Raw genomic sequence first — 21,491 nt, forward strand, 5'->3', positions numbered from 1 at the left:
ATGGCAGCCTATAGTATATGAGGATCAACTAAAACAAAAAAAATTATAAGGCACCAGCCTGGCCAAAAAATAATTATTTGAAGGAAAAATTTAAATAAACACAAATTAGGTATAATGTTTAATTATTTCATCCTCATAGAGTTAGGCCCCAATAATATTTTGCAAGTTGTGAGGAAGTTTCTCATGTAATTCTAAAATTGCTTTTGTTGATTAAAATGACATTGTTCTGATTGCAACATTATTTGGACTTATCTAGTAGTCACTCTAAATGACCCTATTGGTTAATAACAACTTATAATTATGATAGATATTTTATATTCACAACATAATCTATAACTTTACTTTTACTAATTACATGGCATGCACATTTTTTTTAATCTATACATATACTAGCAATTGCTAATTTATTGTTAAATAACTTATAGTTAATGTGTTATTGTTAATAACTTATAGTTATTTATTTATTGCGATAAAAGCAATTCATCATTAATTTCTGTTTTCTTATAAAAGTTTAGTACTTAATAATTAGAATATATCACATAAAATGAAACAGAAAATAATAGTGATTTTAAGTTGGTCAAATCAACGACATCCTCAAATTTCACTAGGCCAATCAAACACGAGTATTATAGTACTCCTTGAATTGACCTTTATTTTGCATATATAACCGCTTTTTAAAATTATGTATATTCATATATTTTAATACATGAAATCAAATATTTCATAAGAAATAATTATAATAATAGCAAATTTAAAAGATATATTAGCAGAAAAAAATCCATTATCACACATTACTTTTTCTAAAAAAAAAAAGCAAGACAGATAAATTCTATAATTAAATAGTAAAAAGTAGTGGACAATTCAATTTAATGATGAATTATTATAAAATTATATTAGTTACGGACAATTTAACAATGAATTAATAACAAAGTTATTGTATCGACAAAGTATCTTCCTTTCAAACACTTTTTTTTTCCCTTGTTTTTGCCAATGACTTTGTTTGATTGTTATTTGCTAACTATATATGTGGTGTTCAAGTGATTTAGGTGTTGCATTTTGTTCCATTTGTTTTCTTCCCAATTGTAACATGTTTTTCAAATAAAAAGTCATATTTTTATAATATCGATTCTCTATAATAACATTATAGTATATTAATAGTCAATTTTTTAAATTAATTTTTCATGTTATATTATAATTTATATTTCTATGACAATACTTAATTTACTATAATAATAAGAAAAATATAAAAACAAATGATATTATTATAAAAAAATTATATATATATATATGAGAGACTTTTTGGATAATTAAATCAATGATATGAAGCTAAGGTTGACGTAACATCATGGGAATTTTCCAACTAATTAAAATTTTGTGGAACAAAGGGAAAATAATAATTGATACACTAATAATAGCAAAATAAACATCTATTTTTCTTTTAAGGAAACTTATATTTTACTGCTGACATGACATGAAACATACATTTAATTTTTTTGGTTCATTTTATGTGATATCAATTAATCAAACGTACAAATAAGAAAATAAATTTTATTTCAAATAAAAAAAATTATGATCTTAAATATATTTCAATATTTATATTACTAAAAATTATGACATTAAAGATAATCGAATTAGGCCCTCATGAATAATCAAGTTTATACTAATACAAGCTATGACTTCGATAATACATTCAGAATTTATAAGGTTTAAATTAAAATTCCACTTTTGCGTTTTGTCACATTTAACTAGATCAATTAATGATGCAAGAAAATGGTCTAAAGACTCATTACGCGTTTGCCCTCATGTCGTCAATTATTATTGCTTGCATAATCTTTTATTTTCTTCATATTCAATTTTTAACCATAAAAATAAAGTCATCTTTAATAAAAAAAATGTATCCTTAAAGTAAGACTTTTCTATACAAATTAATCAAATTATAGTAATCAGACGAAAACAATAAAAGCAATATATAGTACGATAACTTTCTTTTGTAGGGTATGAGTTGTGACATGCTTGAGCAATAGTGCAACACATGGACCTCACTTTTTTCGTGTAGACGTTAATCTATAATTTTATATAGACTATTAAATTGATAACAATAGATAGTCTTTGTTAGAATGTACTTTGCTTTTTAATGTGTTAATTTTAAATATAAATATAAATTTAATCAAACGTCAATATGAATACAGTACAAATAATAGTTAACCAACTTTTAAGTGTTAGGCTCAAATCACAATGATATATGTATGCAAGTTGTGAGGATATTTCTCATGTTATTATTAAAGTTGCTTTTGTTGACAATAATGATGACTGATATTTATGTCCCTTTGGATAACCACAACATCTACAAAAAAATAAATTGTTGTTGTTGTTGACAAGCTAAGATAAAAAATTATACTTAACTATTCTTCGAATGCATATATAAGATAAATTTTATTTCAGAGCAATATTATGGAAATTATATTACTAAAGATAAATCATATTATTCAAGTTTCATACGACGAGATTAAGAAATTATGCAAAAAAAAAAATTAAATTTCAAATTTTTTGTTTGATAGATCACTCGCTCAATCAAGTTTATTTTCACAGGTAAACAAGATTTATCCTCTAGTTTGAGATTTTTCGATATTACAAATTTAATCGAATCCTAATATAAATATCAAATACCAAATAAAAAAATAAAAATACTTTAAGAACTCAAATTGAAGACCTATCGTCTCGCTCTAGAGTAATTCAATCAAAATTTACCATTAGTACTTTCATAGCTTGTTTAACCAATAATTATTATTTTATTTTTTTCGGTTTATTTTATTATGAAATAAACTACGTTGCGTTACATATAATTCATTGCCTTAAAGAAAAGAAAATTAAAATAATAGCAGTAGATAGATGAACTATCTAGTTCACAAGTTATTGAAATAAAATATTAGAATACTTAATTATAAATCATCAAATTAAAAGTCATCGCAAATATTTGGAGCTTCTTAGAGAAAGAGGAGACTTGTTTTCTTTTTTTTGGTTGTATTTAACGAGGTCAATGAAGTCAAGAAAATGGCAAAAATTTTATAATACGTATTAGCAGTACTATATTATTATTACCTTAAATTTATTATTTTTGGATTCATCAAATAAAAGAGTGGACTAAAGACTCTTTGAAAACTCACTACGCGTTTTTCATCATTTTTTTGTATTATTATTATTACGCCTATCACTTCTTCAAAAATTTATCGGCCTAAAAAGTCTGAAAAATTGATTTGTCTCCATCGATCAGCCCCCTTCTATCGTGAATGTCGTATGACCGCTTTGGACAACAAACCTCATACTCCCTCTGTCTCAATTTATGTGACTTACTTTCCTCTTTAGTCAGTCTAAAAAAGAATGACACAATTCTATATTAAGTAACAATTTGACTATAAAATGTCTATTTTACCCTTAATGAAATGATTTACAGCCACACAAANAACTCACTACGCGTTTTTCATCATTTTTTTGTATTATTCTTATTATTACGCCAATCACTTCTTCAAAAATTTATCGGCCTAGAAAGTCTGTAAAATTGATTTGTCTCCATCGATCAGCCCCCTTCTATCGTGAATGTCATATGACCGCTTTGGACAACAAACCTCATATAAATTTATCCCTTAAACTAGCCGTTATCGAATCTAAAAATATGTGTATCATGAATTTGGATTGTGATTATTATTATTATTATTATTATAAAGTTCTAACTATAACAAATTTGTCGTATATATCATGTGGTTTAGTTTTAACTAATTATTTTATTTATATAAAAAGAATTGCTTATGTGGAAGGATTTGATTTTTAGTTGTACTTTTTGTAATTGTACTATGTATTGTTTAATATATTTGCACTAACTTTGAATATATTCTTGTGATAGCTGATTTCTTGGACTTTTTATACTTCTTTCTTTGAAAAAATAGTCCCTTCATGCATCAATAAACATTTTTATTATGACAGAATATATAATTTTCGTGGAGGTCTAGTACTTGACAAAGACTTTCTCACATTCACTTAATTTATAAAAAGATAGTTAGATGTATAAAGCATTATAAGTCAGTAAAATTCGAAGAAAGGTATTTAGTAATAATGAACACCAATATCTTGATCTATAGATCAAACATCCGTTCAAATTTTTATATCCATTAAAATAATAATTGCAGTCATGTGATTTAATTATTACTAATTATAAATAATTTGACGCTTTAATTTGAACGTCGACGTGGTTATATTAAGGTCATTTCTTTAAGTAAGAAAAAAATTAATTAAATAAATTTCAAAGCGTGTTTATAAGACTACGACATCGTCTAGGTCTCTTTGTGAATAATTTGAGATAATGTTAGTGATTGTTCATATATTTGCTCAATTTTACAGATAAAATATTAGATTATCGTCTAGTATGTATAATAATTTGTAAGTTTTAGATCATACTTTTATGTTTTTCATAAAAAAATTAGTTTACTCGGAAAAGAAATTTAAACCATGATTAAAAGGTCCATAAGTAACTAGAGAAATAAATAGACAAGTTATTACAAAATTTAGTCTTTATTAGTGATAATAATAACAACTTGGATTTTTATTTGAGTGTTTGTTGGGGTCAAATCTCTATAGCAACCATATGAATGTGACCTTAGTGTATCACCAAAGGTTATAGACTTATAATAAAGTTGCAACTATTTCACTATCTTTAACTAGGAGTCCTCTGAGTTAGAGTTCAGAGTATGATGTTGTTTTTTATATGGAGTGCTATAGTGCTAACATGAGATTTTTTAATGTGAAATTGTATCAAGGCTCAAAATAAATATCAAATGCGAAACAACTTAAATAAAACATAAAAAAAAAAGAATGTGACCTTAGTGTAAATATATTATTGTTTATTATGGTTTACATCATTATAAAACCATTGCCATATTGGTATTTGTTAGGTAAAGTCATGATCAAATAGAATAATGATCTCATCTGAAACTGTCCAAATGACTAGTCTTCTCTTCTTCCAAGTTGACATAATAGTTGGAATAGTAAGAAACAAGACAAAAAATACTGAGTAGATTTGAAAGGAACTCAAGGAAAGAGAAAATCCAATATCCATGCCCATTTTCATTTCACTTGTTTTATGTTTGTCTTTTTTCGCATCGAGTGTTTGATATCTACTTTGAGTGTTCGACTTATTTTAGAGGTTAAGCTAAAACATTTTTAATAAAAATGTGATTTCATATTTAAGGCTCTAATTTGAAATCTCTGATTAAAGATAGAAGAGTATTACTTATAACTTCATCGCAACTTTTATTTTGATAGTAGATTTAAATGATTTATGTTATGTATATATGGATATGAACTTTAATAAATGATCCACTTTTTATCTTGCAATAGATAGACCTTTTAGGGCATGCTTTAAAGTAGTTGTTGCTTTTGAACAAATTGAAAATCTATGAATAAATTTTAGAGCACAGTCTAAAATTTCGTAAGTTATTAAAAATGTTTAAAGGATAGTTTAATGTTTTGCCTGAAAGAATTAGAAATGTAAGGACAAATGTTACATCCGAATCTAATATTATCAAAAAGAATAATTTTCTATAGTTATTTTTATACAATTTTTTAAGATAATTAACAAATTTTGTGTAAACTAACCAAATTTAGCACACAGAAAAGTTTGTGATTTAGAATTTACTAGTCGGCACTAATACCTATATTAGTCCTCGTTAATGCTTATATAAGTCGTCATTAAAAATAAATTTAGTGGCAACTTTAATGTCTCGATCCAACTCATCGGGCCGTGCGGGCACGCACCTACTCTAACACCTAAGAAGTAATTTCCAAACAGTGAAAAACATGCGGAAGATTAAGAAAACTAAGATAGAAACAAATTCATGGAGTTTTAAAACAATTCGAGTTAAGACTTGTAAAGTAATTAACACCCCAGAGATCTAGTTTAAACAAGTACAAGAGCTTCTAAGATTACAAGGTATAAACATGATAACCACGACGCAACTCCCACCACATGGAAGGAGAAGTAGAAGTTGTTGGAGATTGTCTTCGTCTTCACCTAAGAAACATCACTGACCCTGCAACCAGACTATGCCAAAAGGCATAGCAAGAGTAGTATCAGTACAACCACATGTATGGGTAGGCATCATTGGTCAACCCGATGCCCACCGCATAATATAAGAAATCGACTAGCAAGAAATCATGCAATAAGACTGTTCATTCCTTCACCTTTATATTTTTTTGCCCTTACCATTCCCGGATACTTTAATAATACNACAAATTCATGGAGATTTTCATAAAATAAGAGTTTTAAAACAATTCGAGTTAAGACTTGTAAAGTAATTAACACCCCAGAGATCTAGTTTAAACAGGTACAAGAACTTCTAAGATTACAAGGTATAAACATGATAACCATGACGCAGCTCCCACCACATGGAAGGAGAAGTAGAAGTTGTTGGAGATTGTCTTCGTCTTCAACTAAGAAACATCACTGACCCTGCAATCAGACTATGCCAAAAGGCATAGCAAGAGTAGTATCAGTACAACCACGCGTACGGGTAGGCATCATTGGTTAACCCGATGCCCACCGCATAATATAAGAAATCGACTAGCAAGACATCACGCAATAAGACTGTTCATTCCTTCACCTTTATATTTTTTTGCCCTTACCATTCCCGGATACTTTAATAATACACTAGTACACTTGACTTTCGACCCCTTAATCATTCCAATCTTGATCATAGCTTAACCATTCTAGTCCTTAGAGGAGTTTCCGGATGTAACCACTACCAATCGGCCAACCACTCATGATATACCCCTTACTCATTTCACATCTCTACTCAACCATTGACCCCATGGTACAGTCTATTAAGGCTTGGTTAACCGTTTCAATACTACTCATCTTTCGGGAAAAATACCTAACTATTAACATCACGACATGCCACCACCTCAATTCGCAACGACTATGCACATGACCACCCTCTAAGACAAGACATAGTAACACCTGGACCCTCGGTCTCCACTTACCATACCACATTCTTATTTAGGCCTAACCATTCACAGTTCATTTATTAACGAGATATACCCAATTACCTTACGACACTGCAAACCCACGTATATATATATACAATTCTCTAAACAGTTATCAACTCAAGAGTAACATACAATTTCACATTGTCATTAACAAATAGATACAAAATTATCAATAACAAGTGGTCCTCGCATGGAACCCATACCCAAACTATTAGTGTGCCAAAACGTGACACTCAATCCAATGCATATATATGTGTTGGTACGTGACACCCGATTCAATGTACGTTAGTGTGCCGAAATGTGACACCCGATTCAATATATGTTAGTGCGTCGGTACGTGACACTCGATCCAATGTACGTTAGTGTGTCGGAACGTGACACCTGATCCAATGCATGTTAGTGTATAGGTACGTGACTCCCGATCCAATACGTGTTAGTGTGTTGGTATGTGACACTCGATCCAATTAGCCCAATCACAATCACATCCATGACACACATACTTATAGCCATATAATCAAGTATTAGGTTCATGACATGCAATTGTACATATTCAGTCTTTTCATTAGGTACGATCCATAATATCTCAAATCCACATGTATGCATATCACGAAACCATTAACAAGTTTATATCACATAACATGAAATCAAACCATTACCTAACCCTAGTTCACGAAATATAGATTTCTTCAACGGTATACGTCTGATGTAACACTTAGAAATATACGTATAATCATTTTTTTTGGGTGTACATCTTGCCTACGNATACGAAATTATCAATAACAAGTGGTCTTCGCATGGAACCCATACCCAAACTATTAGTGTGCCGGAACGTGACACTCGATCCAATGTACGTTAGTGTGTCGGAATGTGACACCCGATCCAATGCATGTAAGTGTGTCGGTACGTGACACCCGATCCAATGTACGTTAGTGTGTTGGAACGTGACACCCGATCTAATGTACGTTAGTGTGTCGAAACGTGACACCTGATCCAATGTATGTTAGTGTGTCGGTACGTGACACCCGATCCAATGCATGTTAGTGTGTCGATACGTGACACTCGATCCAATTAGCCCAATCACAATCACATCCATGACACACATACTTGTAGCCATACAATCAAGTATTAGGTTCATGACATGCAATTGTACATATTCAGTCTTTTCATTAGGTACGATCCATAATATCTCAAATCCACATGTATGCATATCACGAAACCATTAACAAGTTTATATCACATAACATGAAATCAAACCATTACCTAACCCTAGTTCACGAAATATGGATTCCTTTAACGGTATACGTCTGATGTAACACTTAGGAATATACGTATAATCATTTTTTTCGGTGTACATCTTGCCTACGCATGAATTCTACCGTCAATTACCAATATACTACGCAGTGAGTCACATATTTATAACTATTTAATTAATAAACCTAGCATACATGGGCGCAAGCAGTCGCAGAGGGATTGTAGCTCCAACCCTGGCTTGCGAACGACAATACGGTGGATATTGGTCGAAAATGTGCAAGCTATCGACATCTTTATGCTAGAAAATCCTTTCTCCTTCCTTCTCAAGCTTAGAGTAGCCTTTTGAGGGTTTCTGGGTTGTTCCTCGCCTTTTTTTGGTGTTTTTGGAAAAAAGAGAAAATAAGACTTCGCATTATTTAAGTTTTGTCCCGTAATTCCCGCTCTGGCGCACCCCATCCCGCTGGAGCGCCGCCGCCTTAGCAGCATCTAGTCCGCTTTGGCTCCAGTGTCCCCAGTATTTCCCCAACATTTTTCCTTTCCTAAATAACAACGGTTCGGGTCGTTACATTTAACCTCCGCTAATATTATTGTCACGCCTCGAGCCTACCCTGAAAGTGATCGACACTCGAAAATCATTATTGGCCCCTAAGCGAACTCTTAGCTTGACTGACTACTTAGCGGAAGACTTACTTAAACAGATATAGACTTTAAAAAGTCTCAAAACATTAACAAGGGAAAAGGACTCTTCAACTACTACTGTCTATGAAACCTCTAAATATTACGATAGATGTCGGGACAAGACCCACAACATCTTAACAAAGCTGAAATATAAATGTGAAACCCTCCGAAAAGCAAGGAGGCTCACCAAAGCTAACTGAAAGGCAAATGGTATCAATGAAGCGTTTGTTGATGATCTTGAACATTTGTATCTACATCATAAAAAGATACAGATCAAATGACGTCAATACATTTAATGTACACTTAAATGACATGACAAGGCTAGAAGAAATACTCACCTCAATATAAAACTCAATGATGTATAAAAATGCAATAACATACTCTTTACTTTTAGTTGAGAGATTTTCTAACCGACAACCATCACTATGAGCTATGTGACGATACCACGTCACACCCACACTAAGTGGATCCACTAAGCTATACTTAAAAGCAGTAAGGAATCGTCTGAAAAGTACGACTCATAATAATCGTCTAAAAAGTCGCTACTAAAGTAAGTTTTAGTGACAAGAATAGTCGTCGCTAATAACTATAGTAGTCGCCACTAAATTAAGTTTTAATGACAAGAATAGTCACCCGCTAATAGCTATACTATTTGCCACTAATACTTATAATAGTCGCCACTAAAAGGATGTTTTAGTGACAAGAATAGTCGCCGTTAATACTTATAATAATCGCCACTAAAAGAAAGTTTTAGTGACAAGCGTAGTTGCCGATAATACCTATAATAGTCGCCACTAAAAGTAAGTTTTAGTGATAAGAATAGTCGCCGCTAATAACTATAATGGTCGCCACTAAAAGTATGTTTTAATGACAAGAATAGTCGCCACTAATAACCTATAATAGTCACCACTAAAAAAGTTTTAGTGACAAGAATAATCGCCGCTAATAACTATAGTGGTCGCCACTAAAAGTATGTTTTAATGACAAGAATAGTCGCCACTAATAACCTATAATTGTCACCACTAAAAAAGTTTTAGTGACAAGAATAGTCGCCGCTAATAACGATATGGTCGCCACTACAAGTAAGTTTTAGTGACAAGAAAAGTCGCCGCTAATAACTATAATAGTCGCTACTAAAAGTAAGTTTTAGTGACAAGAAAAGTCGCCGCTAATGACGTTAATAGCCGCCACTAAAAGTAAGTTTTAGTGACAAGAATAGTCGCCGCTAATAACGATAATAGTCGCCACTAAAAGTAAGTTTTAATGACAAGAAAAGTCGCTGCTAATAACGATAATAGTCGCTACTAAAAGTAAGTTTTAGTGACAAGAAAAGTCGCTGCTAATAACGATAATAGTCGCTACTAAAAGTAAGTGTTAGTGACAAGAAAAGTCGCCGCTAATAACGTTAATAGTCGCCACTAAAGTAAGTTTTAGTGACAAGAAAAGTCGCTGCCAATAACGATAATAGTCGCTACTAAAAGTAAGTTTTAGTGACAAGAAAAGTCGCTGCTAATAACGCTAATAGTCGCCACTAAAAGTATATATTAGTGACAAGAATTAGTTGCCGCCACTAAAAGTATGTTTTAGTGACAAGAAAGTCGTCGCTAATACTTATAATAGTCGCTACTAAAAGTATGTATTAGTGACAAAAATAATCGACTCTAATACCTATAACAGTCGCCACTAAAATTAAGTTTTAGTGACAAGCATAGTCGCCACTAATACTCATAATAGTCGCTACTAAAAGATACTTATAGTGACAAAATTAGTAGCTGTTAATACTCATTATAGTCGCCGCTAATACATATAAATTATTTATCTTTTTATAAATTAAGTGAATGTGAGGATGTCTTTGTCAAGTACTAATGCTTATTTAAATTGCAGATGAAAGTATGTTTTTTCTGGCAATTTTGATCATCCCTATATTAGTTGCCACTAAAAGGAGGTTTTGGTGACAACTTAATACACCATTAATACTTAAATTAGTCAGCACTATAAGTAGGATTTAGTGTCAACTTTGATCGCCAGTAAAAAGTATGGTATAGTGGCAACTTTAATTGCCGCTAATACCTGAAAAGTAAATATTAGTGGCAAGTTTAATGACCGTGAAAAGTAAGTGTTGGTGAAGTTTGTCGAAGTTTAGTGTAATATTAGTTACTACTAAAGTCAGTATTAGTAGCATTATTTGTGACGGTTATCTTGGACATATATTATGTATTGTCTGGAAATTGTATTATCACGAATGAAAATGTTCAGATGAATTACAAAATAGTGTGGAGTAGAGTTGTAATGTCATGCTAGCACAAATACTATTAATATGGGACCAGAGCACCATAAATTATTGTATTGAGTTATTTACAATAAAACTTTTAGAGACTTTAAAGATGTATAATAAAGTTGCCTGAAGAACTGATTCAGGGGAAATGGTAATTAATTGATGACCGATAAACGAGTGATTGTAATGTCAATATGAGTACACAACAATGTGAATTATGGAATCAAACAAAGAAAAGTTGACTATCTCTATGTGCATTACAAGTTTATGAGTCACAAATCATATATAGTATGTGTTTTGTCAAATGCCCAAAATTGGGTATGATACAATGGAGGCATTTGCCTAATCTGTTTGGTGGATTTTCATGAACAAATTGGCATACATTGAACTCTACAAAAACAAATCTAAATTCTACATACCCCTTTAGGGACATAATTTGTTTACCTCACCACTTCTATCTGTCTCTATTTGGCAAGTTGAACTTCATCAAAATTATGTCATGTTGCATTGTATGTTGGTATAAATCCTTTGGCATGTTGGCTCTCCATTTCTAGAGTCATCAGCGATTTTTGTCGTTGGTACCTATTCCTCTTTGCAGCTAATGCTGTAAAGACAAATTTCGGAAGTGTAGAGATTAGTTCACAATCAGAATAAACAACAATGCAACTGAAAATTCAAACTACAAATAGAAAACTATGATGCTCAGACTCTTCCAAAATTTCAATGGGGGCATGTCAGATCCTCCAAAATAGAGCATTTTTGAGGATCTGATACAATGCAACAACATTTTTGGAGAATCCGAACAACACAGTTAGAAAGTAAGGTACCTATCATCCAGCATACCCAATAGAAACAGATAATTTCATGTTAAGAAAGCAAATCAAGCATCCAGCTAATTTCAGAACAGGCACCAGACAAAAATATAGATGATTGTGAACTTGCTATACCAAGATTTTAGCAACAGGTACAAAGTTGATAATGTGTACTTCTCTAAGAATATGATGATTCGCATAAGTTCATATTTCATACGTCACAAAACCAACTTAAAGCTCTATTATCGGATAAACCAGAACAACTATTACCACGGTATAGTTAGCCTACTGGTCTGATTTGAATCTTTCCAAAATCAGTTAGGCAGATAAAGAATTGAATATGGGGGACAAATGGTGCCATAACAGGGGAACAATTTATGGACATATAAGACGAGTATATTATGGACAATCTATGGCAATGACGACATCTATTACTATGATATAGCAATGAAGAAAAATCATATCTAAGATATTCCACAAGAAAGTAGAATTCAGTTGTATGAGTTGCACAGATGAAGGAATATAAAACTGTTTGCAAAAGTTAGCCAACACCGGTTTTTTGTTTTGAAAATCTTGTTAAACATGTTGTGAACACAATTTTTTATAGACATGATGGAGGAGAATAATGTTATCTTTGATCTCAAAAAAAGAATGTTATGGAAAGATAACATGTTGTAATCTCCCAGAAACCACTTACACGTCATCTCGTGTGGCAGACCAAAGTCATAATCATTCTGCCTTCTCTTGTAGCAAATGTACGCCACCAACAATACCACGCAAATAAACACTAGACATGATAATCCAATTGCAACTTTACCAGCAGTAGAGAGACCATTTTTACTCCAGAATAACGGACAATCAGGCAAAGTAGGTCCGCTGCACAACCCTTTATTACCAGAGAGGCTGTGGAAGCAAAAAAAGCTTTCAGTTAGAAATCAGTGAAAAGACTAGTACATGAAGGAAGTAACCAAATGTAAACCTCTACAAAATTCACCACTATCTACTATATTTCTTTTATCAACAGAACAGAAAGCACTGGGGACACCACCCTGACAATTATTTTACTATATTGTAGACCTTTTCCAGAAGACCTCAAAGATAACAGTAACCTGTTACTTTTTTTCGTGTTTTACATTTTCTACGAGTTTAGAGGACAAAGGAGTTGAATCAAAAGCAGGTGACACAAGCTTCTTCCACCCACCCACCCTAGAAGGCACCATCTGCTATTAAATGACTTCATTTAGTCATCTTAAGCCCGTGATTTCTCATTCATTATATTAAAAATAAGGCAAAACATGCAGCGAAACCCTAATTGCGAAGAATGGCCATACTGGCCATCTCTAAACCTCCTCTCAATCCTTTGGAGTTTCAAACAAGAAGTCTTCCATCTTTCTAAGTAATATTTTTCTGCTTTCTCTAGTTTTTCTTTACTTCTATTTTTTTAATAATATTTATAGGTTATTAAATATTAAATTCTATTCAGAAAAATTAAGTCTATAAGCATTCACACACCTTGAGGCATATTTCATTTGCTAATAAGAGAACCCCTCAGCTTAGCTTTTGATTTTTGCAGTCCGGATTCTTAAAAGTCAGGTAACAACAACTACTATTACTAAGCTTCAGTCCTAGACAAGTTGCAGTCGACTATATGAATCCTCAGAGATAATGATGACTTATGAATACATGGAATACACTATCATTTAAATTTAATAGTTTCCAAAAACCAAGTTATTTCATTCAGAACATAACAAAATATGACGAACATTAGCCATCCTATCCTACCAATAACCTATATGTGAGGACGAGCACATACCTGGTTTGCAAAGTGGGATTCAGGAATCTGTTAAGTTCTATCATTTTCATACACTAATATATCTACTTTGAGTTGTTCTAAGCCGCTCTAGGGTCCCTTTCACCTTACTAAAGCATGCTGAACCAAATCTGGATTCTAAAACTGTCTCCCAGGGTTTGAACCAACTATCTGGAGAATGACATTGTCGTCCATATAAAGCCTCAAAAAGCACCATCTGCATACTAGACTAATAATTGTTATCATAAGCAAACTCTGAACTCTGTCACAGGCGATTACTTGTCCAAATGACCACCAAAGTTGGTGTCCCTCAAATGTTATTTAAGTAGGGGAGAATATAATAACCCAAAATAAAGAATATTTTTGTCATTTAGCCTAAAACAAAGAAAGGGCTATAAGTAGGTTGAAGTTGTGCAATTGATGAATTAACACAAAGCAATGTAGCTTTATAGAAGCTATCAAACGTCAGAGAAAAAAGTAATTGGAAGAGGGAGACGGGGAGAAGAAGAGGAGAAACCAAAGCTTTAGCTAAAAAATTAAAGGTATGGATATCTTCATATTTCTATTTAATTAGAGATGTCATTTATATGATTATTGATGGGTATGAGTTTGAATTGTAAAACTAGCACTTGTATGAGGTGATATTTTAATAGGATTGATTGGATTAATATAGTCATAGTACATCAAGTTTCTACCTTCACAGAATTAAGGTTCAACCATAGAAATGCATGGATTTGGTCCAAAAACACTGAAATTGAGAACTCTCAAGTTTGGGTTGGATCCATTGTTTTGATAATGTTTGACCAATGTTAAATTGGAAGATTGACTTTGAATTTGACCAAAGTTCAAGTTTGGATATGAGTTGTTAGGATGTATTTAACACAGCTGAATCATTCTTTGTATGTCTTGGCAATCTTTGGTTGAGTCTGGACACTGTAGCAGTGCTACTTAGCTTAAATTGGACATAAGTAAAGACCTTACCCCTGAAGTACTCGCTTTTGATAAACGGCATGTTGAACGATAGTGAAATTGTATAAAGCTTTGAAAAGAGGTTTTAGGCTGCCCTTGCCTAAGCCTTAGTGGGGACGCAGAGTTACGTGGTACTTGTGTTGATGGGAGGTAGCAGGTATCCAGTGGCTGAGGTGAACACAAGCACCACCGTCATAAAAAAAGAAGAGGTTTCAGGCAGCCATGTTTGCAAATGAAATTTGAAATCTGTTGAGTTCTATTAGATCTATACATTGTGTATGATACATCACTTACTTGCATGAAACCAGTTTTGATGCATTGGTATTCAGATTGAGCATTAACGGGATAGCTTACAATTATTTTGCTTAGTTGTGATTCATCACTGGATATGTGATTTGCTAGTAGTTGTAGCCATGTAGTACTGCTCTACTGTGAGTAAGGTATCACGGGTTCGACTTAACGAGTGTTAGTGTGCCAAAGGTTACAGCATTGGCATATGCTTAGTGGTTGATGCACTATGTGTGCACAATTTCAGCTATGAAATAGCTTGTGGGCACAGAGGCGGTCCAGTTCAGTATAATATGGTTGTTATAAAGTTGCTTTATCACATGATTGCATTAATTTCTGTAAGATACTTATCCCAAAGGCTTTTACGAACAGGTTAAAGATGCTTAGAGTCTAGAAGACCCAGCGTAGTTACTTTTATTATCCATGAAACAAAGGGCAAACTCCAATATAAACCATTATTTCTAACAACTTAAACTAGTTTTTAACATAGGGAAGCATCACAATTCATTCATACACTAATAACATGAGTAGCAGAGGCACTCTTCACTGAATCAGTCTTGTTTTTTATAGTTGAAGCACATATTCATAAATTAAAATCTACTAAAGGAAGACCATAATGTACTGAAGGAAAAACTTTAGACAGAAAATAGAGAATGACATACTCAATAGCTCCACCATGGACCCCAATGGAAAGAAGTTCCTCGGGCACTTGGCCTTCTAGTGCATTACCATTCAAAAACCTGAGCAAATTACAGTGTAACTGTTAGAACTAAGCAGAAATTAGCTAGAACGAGATAAATTTCTTTTGACTGAAAGAATCCGAGTGATTTATAACCCAAATACTTATCCTGCTTTCTACAACAATCATGAAATAAGCACTGGTACCTCACAAAGAGAGAAATATGCAACGACAAATCCATGAAAAGATTATTGAGAACAAGAATGGAGCTTACACAATTTGCAAGGGTGAAGAAGCTAGACTATCTGGTAGGGGTCCAGTAAACTTGTTATTTGATAAATCCCTGCACAAAAGATCTTCAAATGATGAATTGCAAGCTTCAAGTTTCCAATAACATGACGGCAAACCAGTTTGACAAAAGGGGTTAGCCCATAAAAAGAGAGAAAGATGGTAAAGTGCCGCCAACATATCCTAAACTACAGAGTAGTTATGCACTTGGTTCTACGCCTATTAATTAACAAGAATATCAATAATTGAGGAGAGTTTTAGGAAAATTTGAGCAAAAAGCACTTCAATAAGACATAATATCTTTAAAAAAAAGGCCCTAGGAATAAAAGGAATTTACTAGAGGTAAGTTGTTATGCTAGTAGCAACTGAGTGGATCGGAAAAATCTGGCAGGATCAATATTCAGGACTCCAATAACGTTCAACAATTTATGTATGCGGACTTGATAAAACTCATAGTCCTAAGACGCAAAACAGAAGACAATTTCAAGTAAACAAAGAAATGACCAATAACACAGTGCTGATGTCTGGACTTACAGTTTCACAAGAGACTTCTGACCCAATCCCCACGGTAGAGAACCTCCCAAAGAATTAGAACTTAAGTTCCTGCAATGCAAAAAAGTAAGAGAAGGTAGAATAACTATTTGCAAAGGCCAAATTAGCAGGATTGACAAACAGTAGAAGTGCATAAAAGAAATTGGTGCAACTTAAATGATCCAATCAAGAGAATTATTCATCAGTGCACCATAACGAGTATATGCAAATACTAGTATATTTTCTTACTGTAACCATTTTTTGTTGAACACCTCTTTAATCATTTTGAAGGACTACCAAGTGAGTAGATTCAGATATTATGCAGGAGGATTATCGTGTGAAATTCCAGTATCTAAGAGGAAAATTGTTAAGAGGTACTTACAAGCTTACCAAATTAGACAAGAGCCCAATTTGGTCACTGATATATCCCTTTAAGCCTTGGCTTCCGAGATCTCTGAAAGATAAGAACTAAAAGAATCAAGAAGGATATACACGTGCAGCATTAGATATCACTAGAATTAAACAACAGAAAGTCTAGGGATATTTGTTAAAGAAAAAGGATCTGTTCTTTCCTTCTTTGACACATAAATTGAAATTAAAGATTACATCATTTGTCAAGTTAGAAGTGAGATCGGTAGGATATGAAAGAGGAATGCTGTCTTAGAGAGGCTGGAGCAATGGAAATTTCACACTTTAGTCTTTAATGGTCCAGTTACAGTGGCTTATAAGAGCTCGTGTACTAATAGATCTGAAATGTGCATTAATTCCACAACACTTCTTTACATGGCTTCAGTAAGATGAATTGACACCCCAACCCAAATGCCTCAGCATCGCCATGGAATTTCAAAGATAACTTTCTTGGAATTGAGTTTTTAAGCATAATTCTGACAGATGTTTATAAACGTCTTTTTGTGGTAAGACCGTACAGCACCACAGTATTTAGTCACAAGTCATAACCAAAAGAACTGCGAAGCATACACCTTTTTGACCCAGGTACTCATGCAGCAAGTTGTGCATTTTTCATTCTATGTTTCATTGTTCAGAACAGAGATATAGGTGATTTACTCAGGCAATAGCTGCTCCAAACAACTCCTTACACTTCTAATCATGCTCTGGAATTCGGTATTCCAACTAGAAGTAAGATATGATTCGTTTCTCAATCTTCCACATTAGTTTTCTAGCTCGTCCCAATGTTCTTAACATAAACAGCCACTTTATACATTGTTATTATCGCACTTATGACGTGCTTATCACCACATGTTAGTACACACCCCTTATCAAATTACGAAATGGACCAAACTAAGAGTAAAGTAATGACCTCAATCAAGATATCCAAACATCAAAAGCAGGCAAGACACTAGCTAATAGCTCACATGTTCTCCACTCAACATTTAACCTAATTGTATCCACATACACAAGACAGAAAAGAAATCACATACATTTGGGAGATCACAAGCGATCCATTCGTAGTGGAACGACAAGTAACACCTTCCCAAGCATCCCAAGTAGTAGGAGCACAGGGGTCACCATTCCATCCCATTCTATCAGGAACTTTAAGCGATTCCTTCAATGCTTTCATAGCAACAACTACAAACACAGGTATAAACAGCTGAGTCAATTACCAAATACACGCAAGTTCAACGAGTTCTTAAAATAAACGAAATCTCGCTATACCTTGTGCAGGAAGAGTCTTGAGATCAGCTGGAATAATAGCATAATTCTCCAGCCCACAAATCACAGGAGCACCCACAATAGGCACAAACCTCACACTCAACTCAGCACTACTCAAATTCTTAACAACATATTTGAAATCATAAGCTGCAAAACTCCCAACTTCCTTGTAAATATCCACTCTACTCACATTCTCACCATTCACTACAATCTCAAACACCCTTTTACCTGCCTTATTCACACTAACATCAATTTCAGCAAAATGAAACCACAACAAGTAATCCAATTTCGCGTCTACCGGTAACTGATATTCCAAAAATTCACCCCCTTCACCAATTACAGTTACTGCAGATTGGTACAATTTCAAAGGAAAATAATTTGGTGCTCTATCTACATTTATCACATTTTTAATAGCAGAAATAGCTTTAACAGTTGCTCCGGTGGTTTTCCCCGCAACCTTAGACCGGAATTCGGCATCCGATTGCCATGACCGGCCGAACCGATCAGTATCGTTGCTAAAACCGGGTCCCCATTGATCCGACCCGCTAGAAAATCTACCATAATTCACCAAAATTGAAGTGTCATTGACTAGATAAGAAGCTGGATCAATTTGGGTAATTTCAAGAGAAGCAATAACCGGTGAGTCAGTGGCAATACTGTAAAAACAAACATTAGCTTCATCATCAGAAACTGTAAAAAACAGATCGGAATACGCGCCGGCGCGTGAGATAGTTTCATGCCAAGGTGACCTCCATTGAAAGACAACATTACCCTCAACGGAAACATCAAACGACGGCGAGTGCGACTTTCCGTCGTAATTATCATACACCGTAAACGTCCGGAGCTGGTACCTGCCGGAAGACAAATTGGGGATCACATAACAGTTCTTCTTTCCAGATGAAATGGGGAAATAACGAAGGGTTTTCTCCTGTGAGTGCTGAAAGTGAAGAGGTTCCGATACAACGGAAATTGCTCCGCCGGTAAAATACCGGTCGGAAACCCATGTAGTATTGAAGATATCAGTTGAATTTGAGAGACTCCCACAATCAATATGCAAAGAATAATCTGTAAAAACAGAGCAAAACAGCTAGTTAGTCAATAACAGTTGATGAAAACTGAAAACTGAAAAAATGAAGAATGTAATAGAAGAATTTGAAGTTGCTTACTGTAAGGATAGTGAAGAGAAGAGGAAGAAGGGAGAAAAGGGAAGAGGCAAAAGAAGACGATGATGAAGAAGAAAGGGAAAGGAGTCATGGTGTAATAGGGAAGAGAGAGATATTGTTGGTTCTTTGTACATATGAAAAAGCTATGGTGATTGCATGGTGGTGGGGGTGGGGTAGGCCGGTAGGGGGTGCGAGATTGGCGGGTAGTGTAGGAGAGAGTATGTATGAAGAAGACTGGTATTGCTGTGAGGAAGAGGAAGTTAAGCCAAGATTGATGCTTTGATTTTCTTGACTTTTTGGGACTTGGAGAGAGAAAGCATAGTTGTTTCGAGTCGAGTATCTATTGAAAATATTTTTTTATTTTTTTACAAGATAGGAGTAAGCTTACATCGTTCGATCTGAAGGACTCTTTGAAATATCTTGAGTAATATCACAATTCGTTCAACGTACGAGTATATTAAATTACTTCAATAAGTATGTGAGTGAGATATTCAACATCTCATGTTCGTACTTACATTCTATCCTCTACAAATTTCACTCTATAAAATTATTGTATGATTGATGAAAAGGAGAGGAAGAGGAGAAGGAGGAGGAGGAGATAGAAAGCATACTATGGTGGAAAGGTGATGGGGTTTGCGAGTGGGATAAAGGGAAAGATAATTCGATTAATTTTAATTTGCGCTTTACGAAAACTATTTGTTAGAAAAACATTTTTTTAGAACTCAGTTATCAATACTTGAAGTTAATACAATATAATTCAAAAATCAGAAAGATTGAATTTTAAATTTGCCTTTAAATAGGTATAGAGTTGAATAAAGAATTACCAATGCATGTAAATTAGGTTCTAGTAATAGAGTTAATTAGCACATGTTATAGATCAAAAGGTAAAGAATTTAGGGTAGTTGAAATTAGTAGTTACAAACATTTGTTATGAATAAGCTAACTTTTTTGTTTTATGTTAATTCCACATATTTACTAACGGCTTTGAGTAGTATACATCAATGGTTGTAGGTAAAAGAGTTTAATTTCTATGGAGTTAAGAATATGCTTACGTGGACCATAGGTAAAGAATTTAATTAGGGTAGTTGATATTAGCAATTACAAAATTTATTATGATAAATACAAAATTATGTTGTTTGCATAATTTGATACTTGTATTTATATATTATTTATATAAACAGAAGTTTCGAATTTAAATCATATGTATGGAGTCGCTTTTATTGCTCCATTCACTGTTAATATTGGATTTTTCATATTTGAATTCAGTCGAAGTTCAATATAAATATTAAATGTTGAATAAAAAATAACAATTAAGAAGTTAGATGAGTAATTGGTGAATAAATGAATCACATGAAATAGGAAGAAAGTAGGAGTTAGGAGAAATGGTCCAAAAGTGAAAAATTATTGCATTTATTTCATAGATTTATTGAATGATAGTGATACATTAGTAAAATGGTGTTGCTTTATATGTATTTAGCTCTATAGATTCTGCTTTATATGTGTTTGGTTCAAAATAATGTTACTCTATTTATAAATTTAGAATTATAATTTCAAAATTTTAATCCCACTTTTAATCCCAGCTCTATTTGGGATAAGTAAGTCCAACATTTTGATATATTATACAATACAATATAAAATTGTATTTAGTTTTGCACTAGAAGGAGAACTTTGGAGAAGGAAAAACATGTAGTAGTTTGTGATGCCCTTGATAGTGGAGGGATCAAACATGACTAACAGGCTTTAAGGTCGGCAAGCTTTTAAAATGAGCTCTATAAGATATATTAGGAGAACTCTACATCTGATTGGGAGAGATAAAGTGAAAAATTTCCATAAGAAACAGCTCAAGTTCACACGGTACATGCGCTTTTGGAGTTCAACGTGGCATAGTCCTAAAGACAATTTTCTTTGGGCTTAAGTCTAAAGCAGATAATACATGCCATGAATTTAAATCATGACAAATATAATATCAAAGCCTATACTCATTCAAGTGGATGGTGGGGTAAACCTCAGCAAAAATAGTGAGTCCCTATGTAGTGTGTGT

General features: G+C 33.3%; 1 protein-coding gene across 1 annotated transcript; it reads right to left on the reverse strand.

Moving 5' to 3' along the window:
- Nucleotides 1–11,460: 11,460 nt before the first annotated feature.
- LOC125867612 (receptor-like protein 4) lies at nucleotides 11,461–19,776 on the reverse strand. Its single transcript, XM_049548165.1, has 9 exons — nucleotides 19,454–19,776; nucleotides 18,291–19,352; nucleotides 18,056–18,203; nucleotides 16,999–17,070; nucleotides 16,620–16,688; nucleotides 16,072–16,140; nucleotides 15,781–15,858; nucleotides 12,749–12,954; nucleotides 11,461–11,843 (listed from the first exon to the last, which is right to left on the reverse strand). Exons 1-9 carry the CDS (start codon nucleotides 19,539–19,541, stop codon nucleotides 11,737–11,739), a joined length of 1,899 nt encoding a protein of 632 aa, XP_049404122.1. The 5' UTR covers nucleotides 19,542–19,776; the 3' UTR covers nucleotides 11,461–11,736.
- Between the last annotated feature and the right edge of the window lie 1,715 nt (nucleotides 19,777–21,491).

The sequence above is a fragment of the Solanum stenotomum genome, chromosome 6 (assembly GCF_019186545.1).
Source record: "Solanum stenotomum isolate F172 chromosome 6, ASM1918654v1, whole genome shotgun sequence".
NCBI classification, from domain to species: domain Eukaryota; kingdom Viridiplantae; phylum Streptophyta; class Magnoliopsida; order Solanales; family Solanaceae; genus Solanum; species Solanum stenotomum.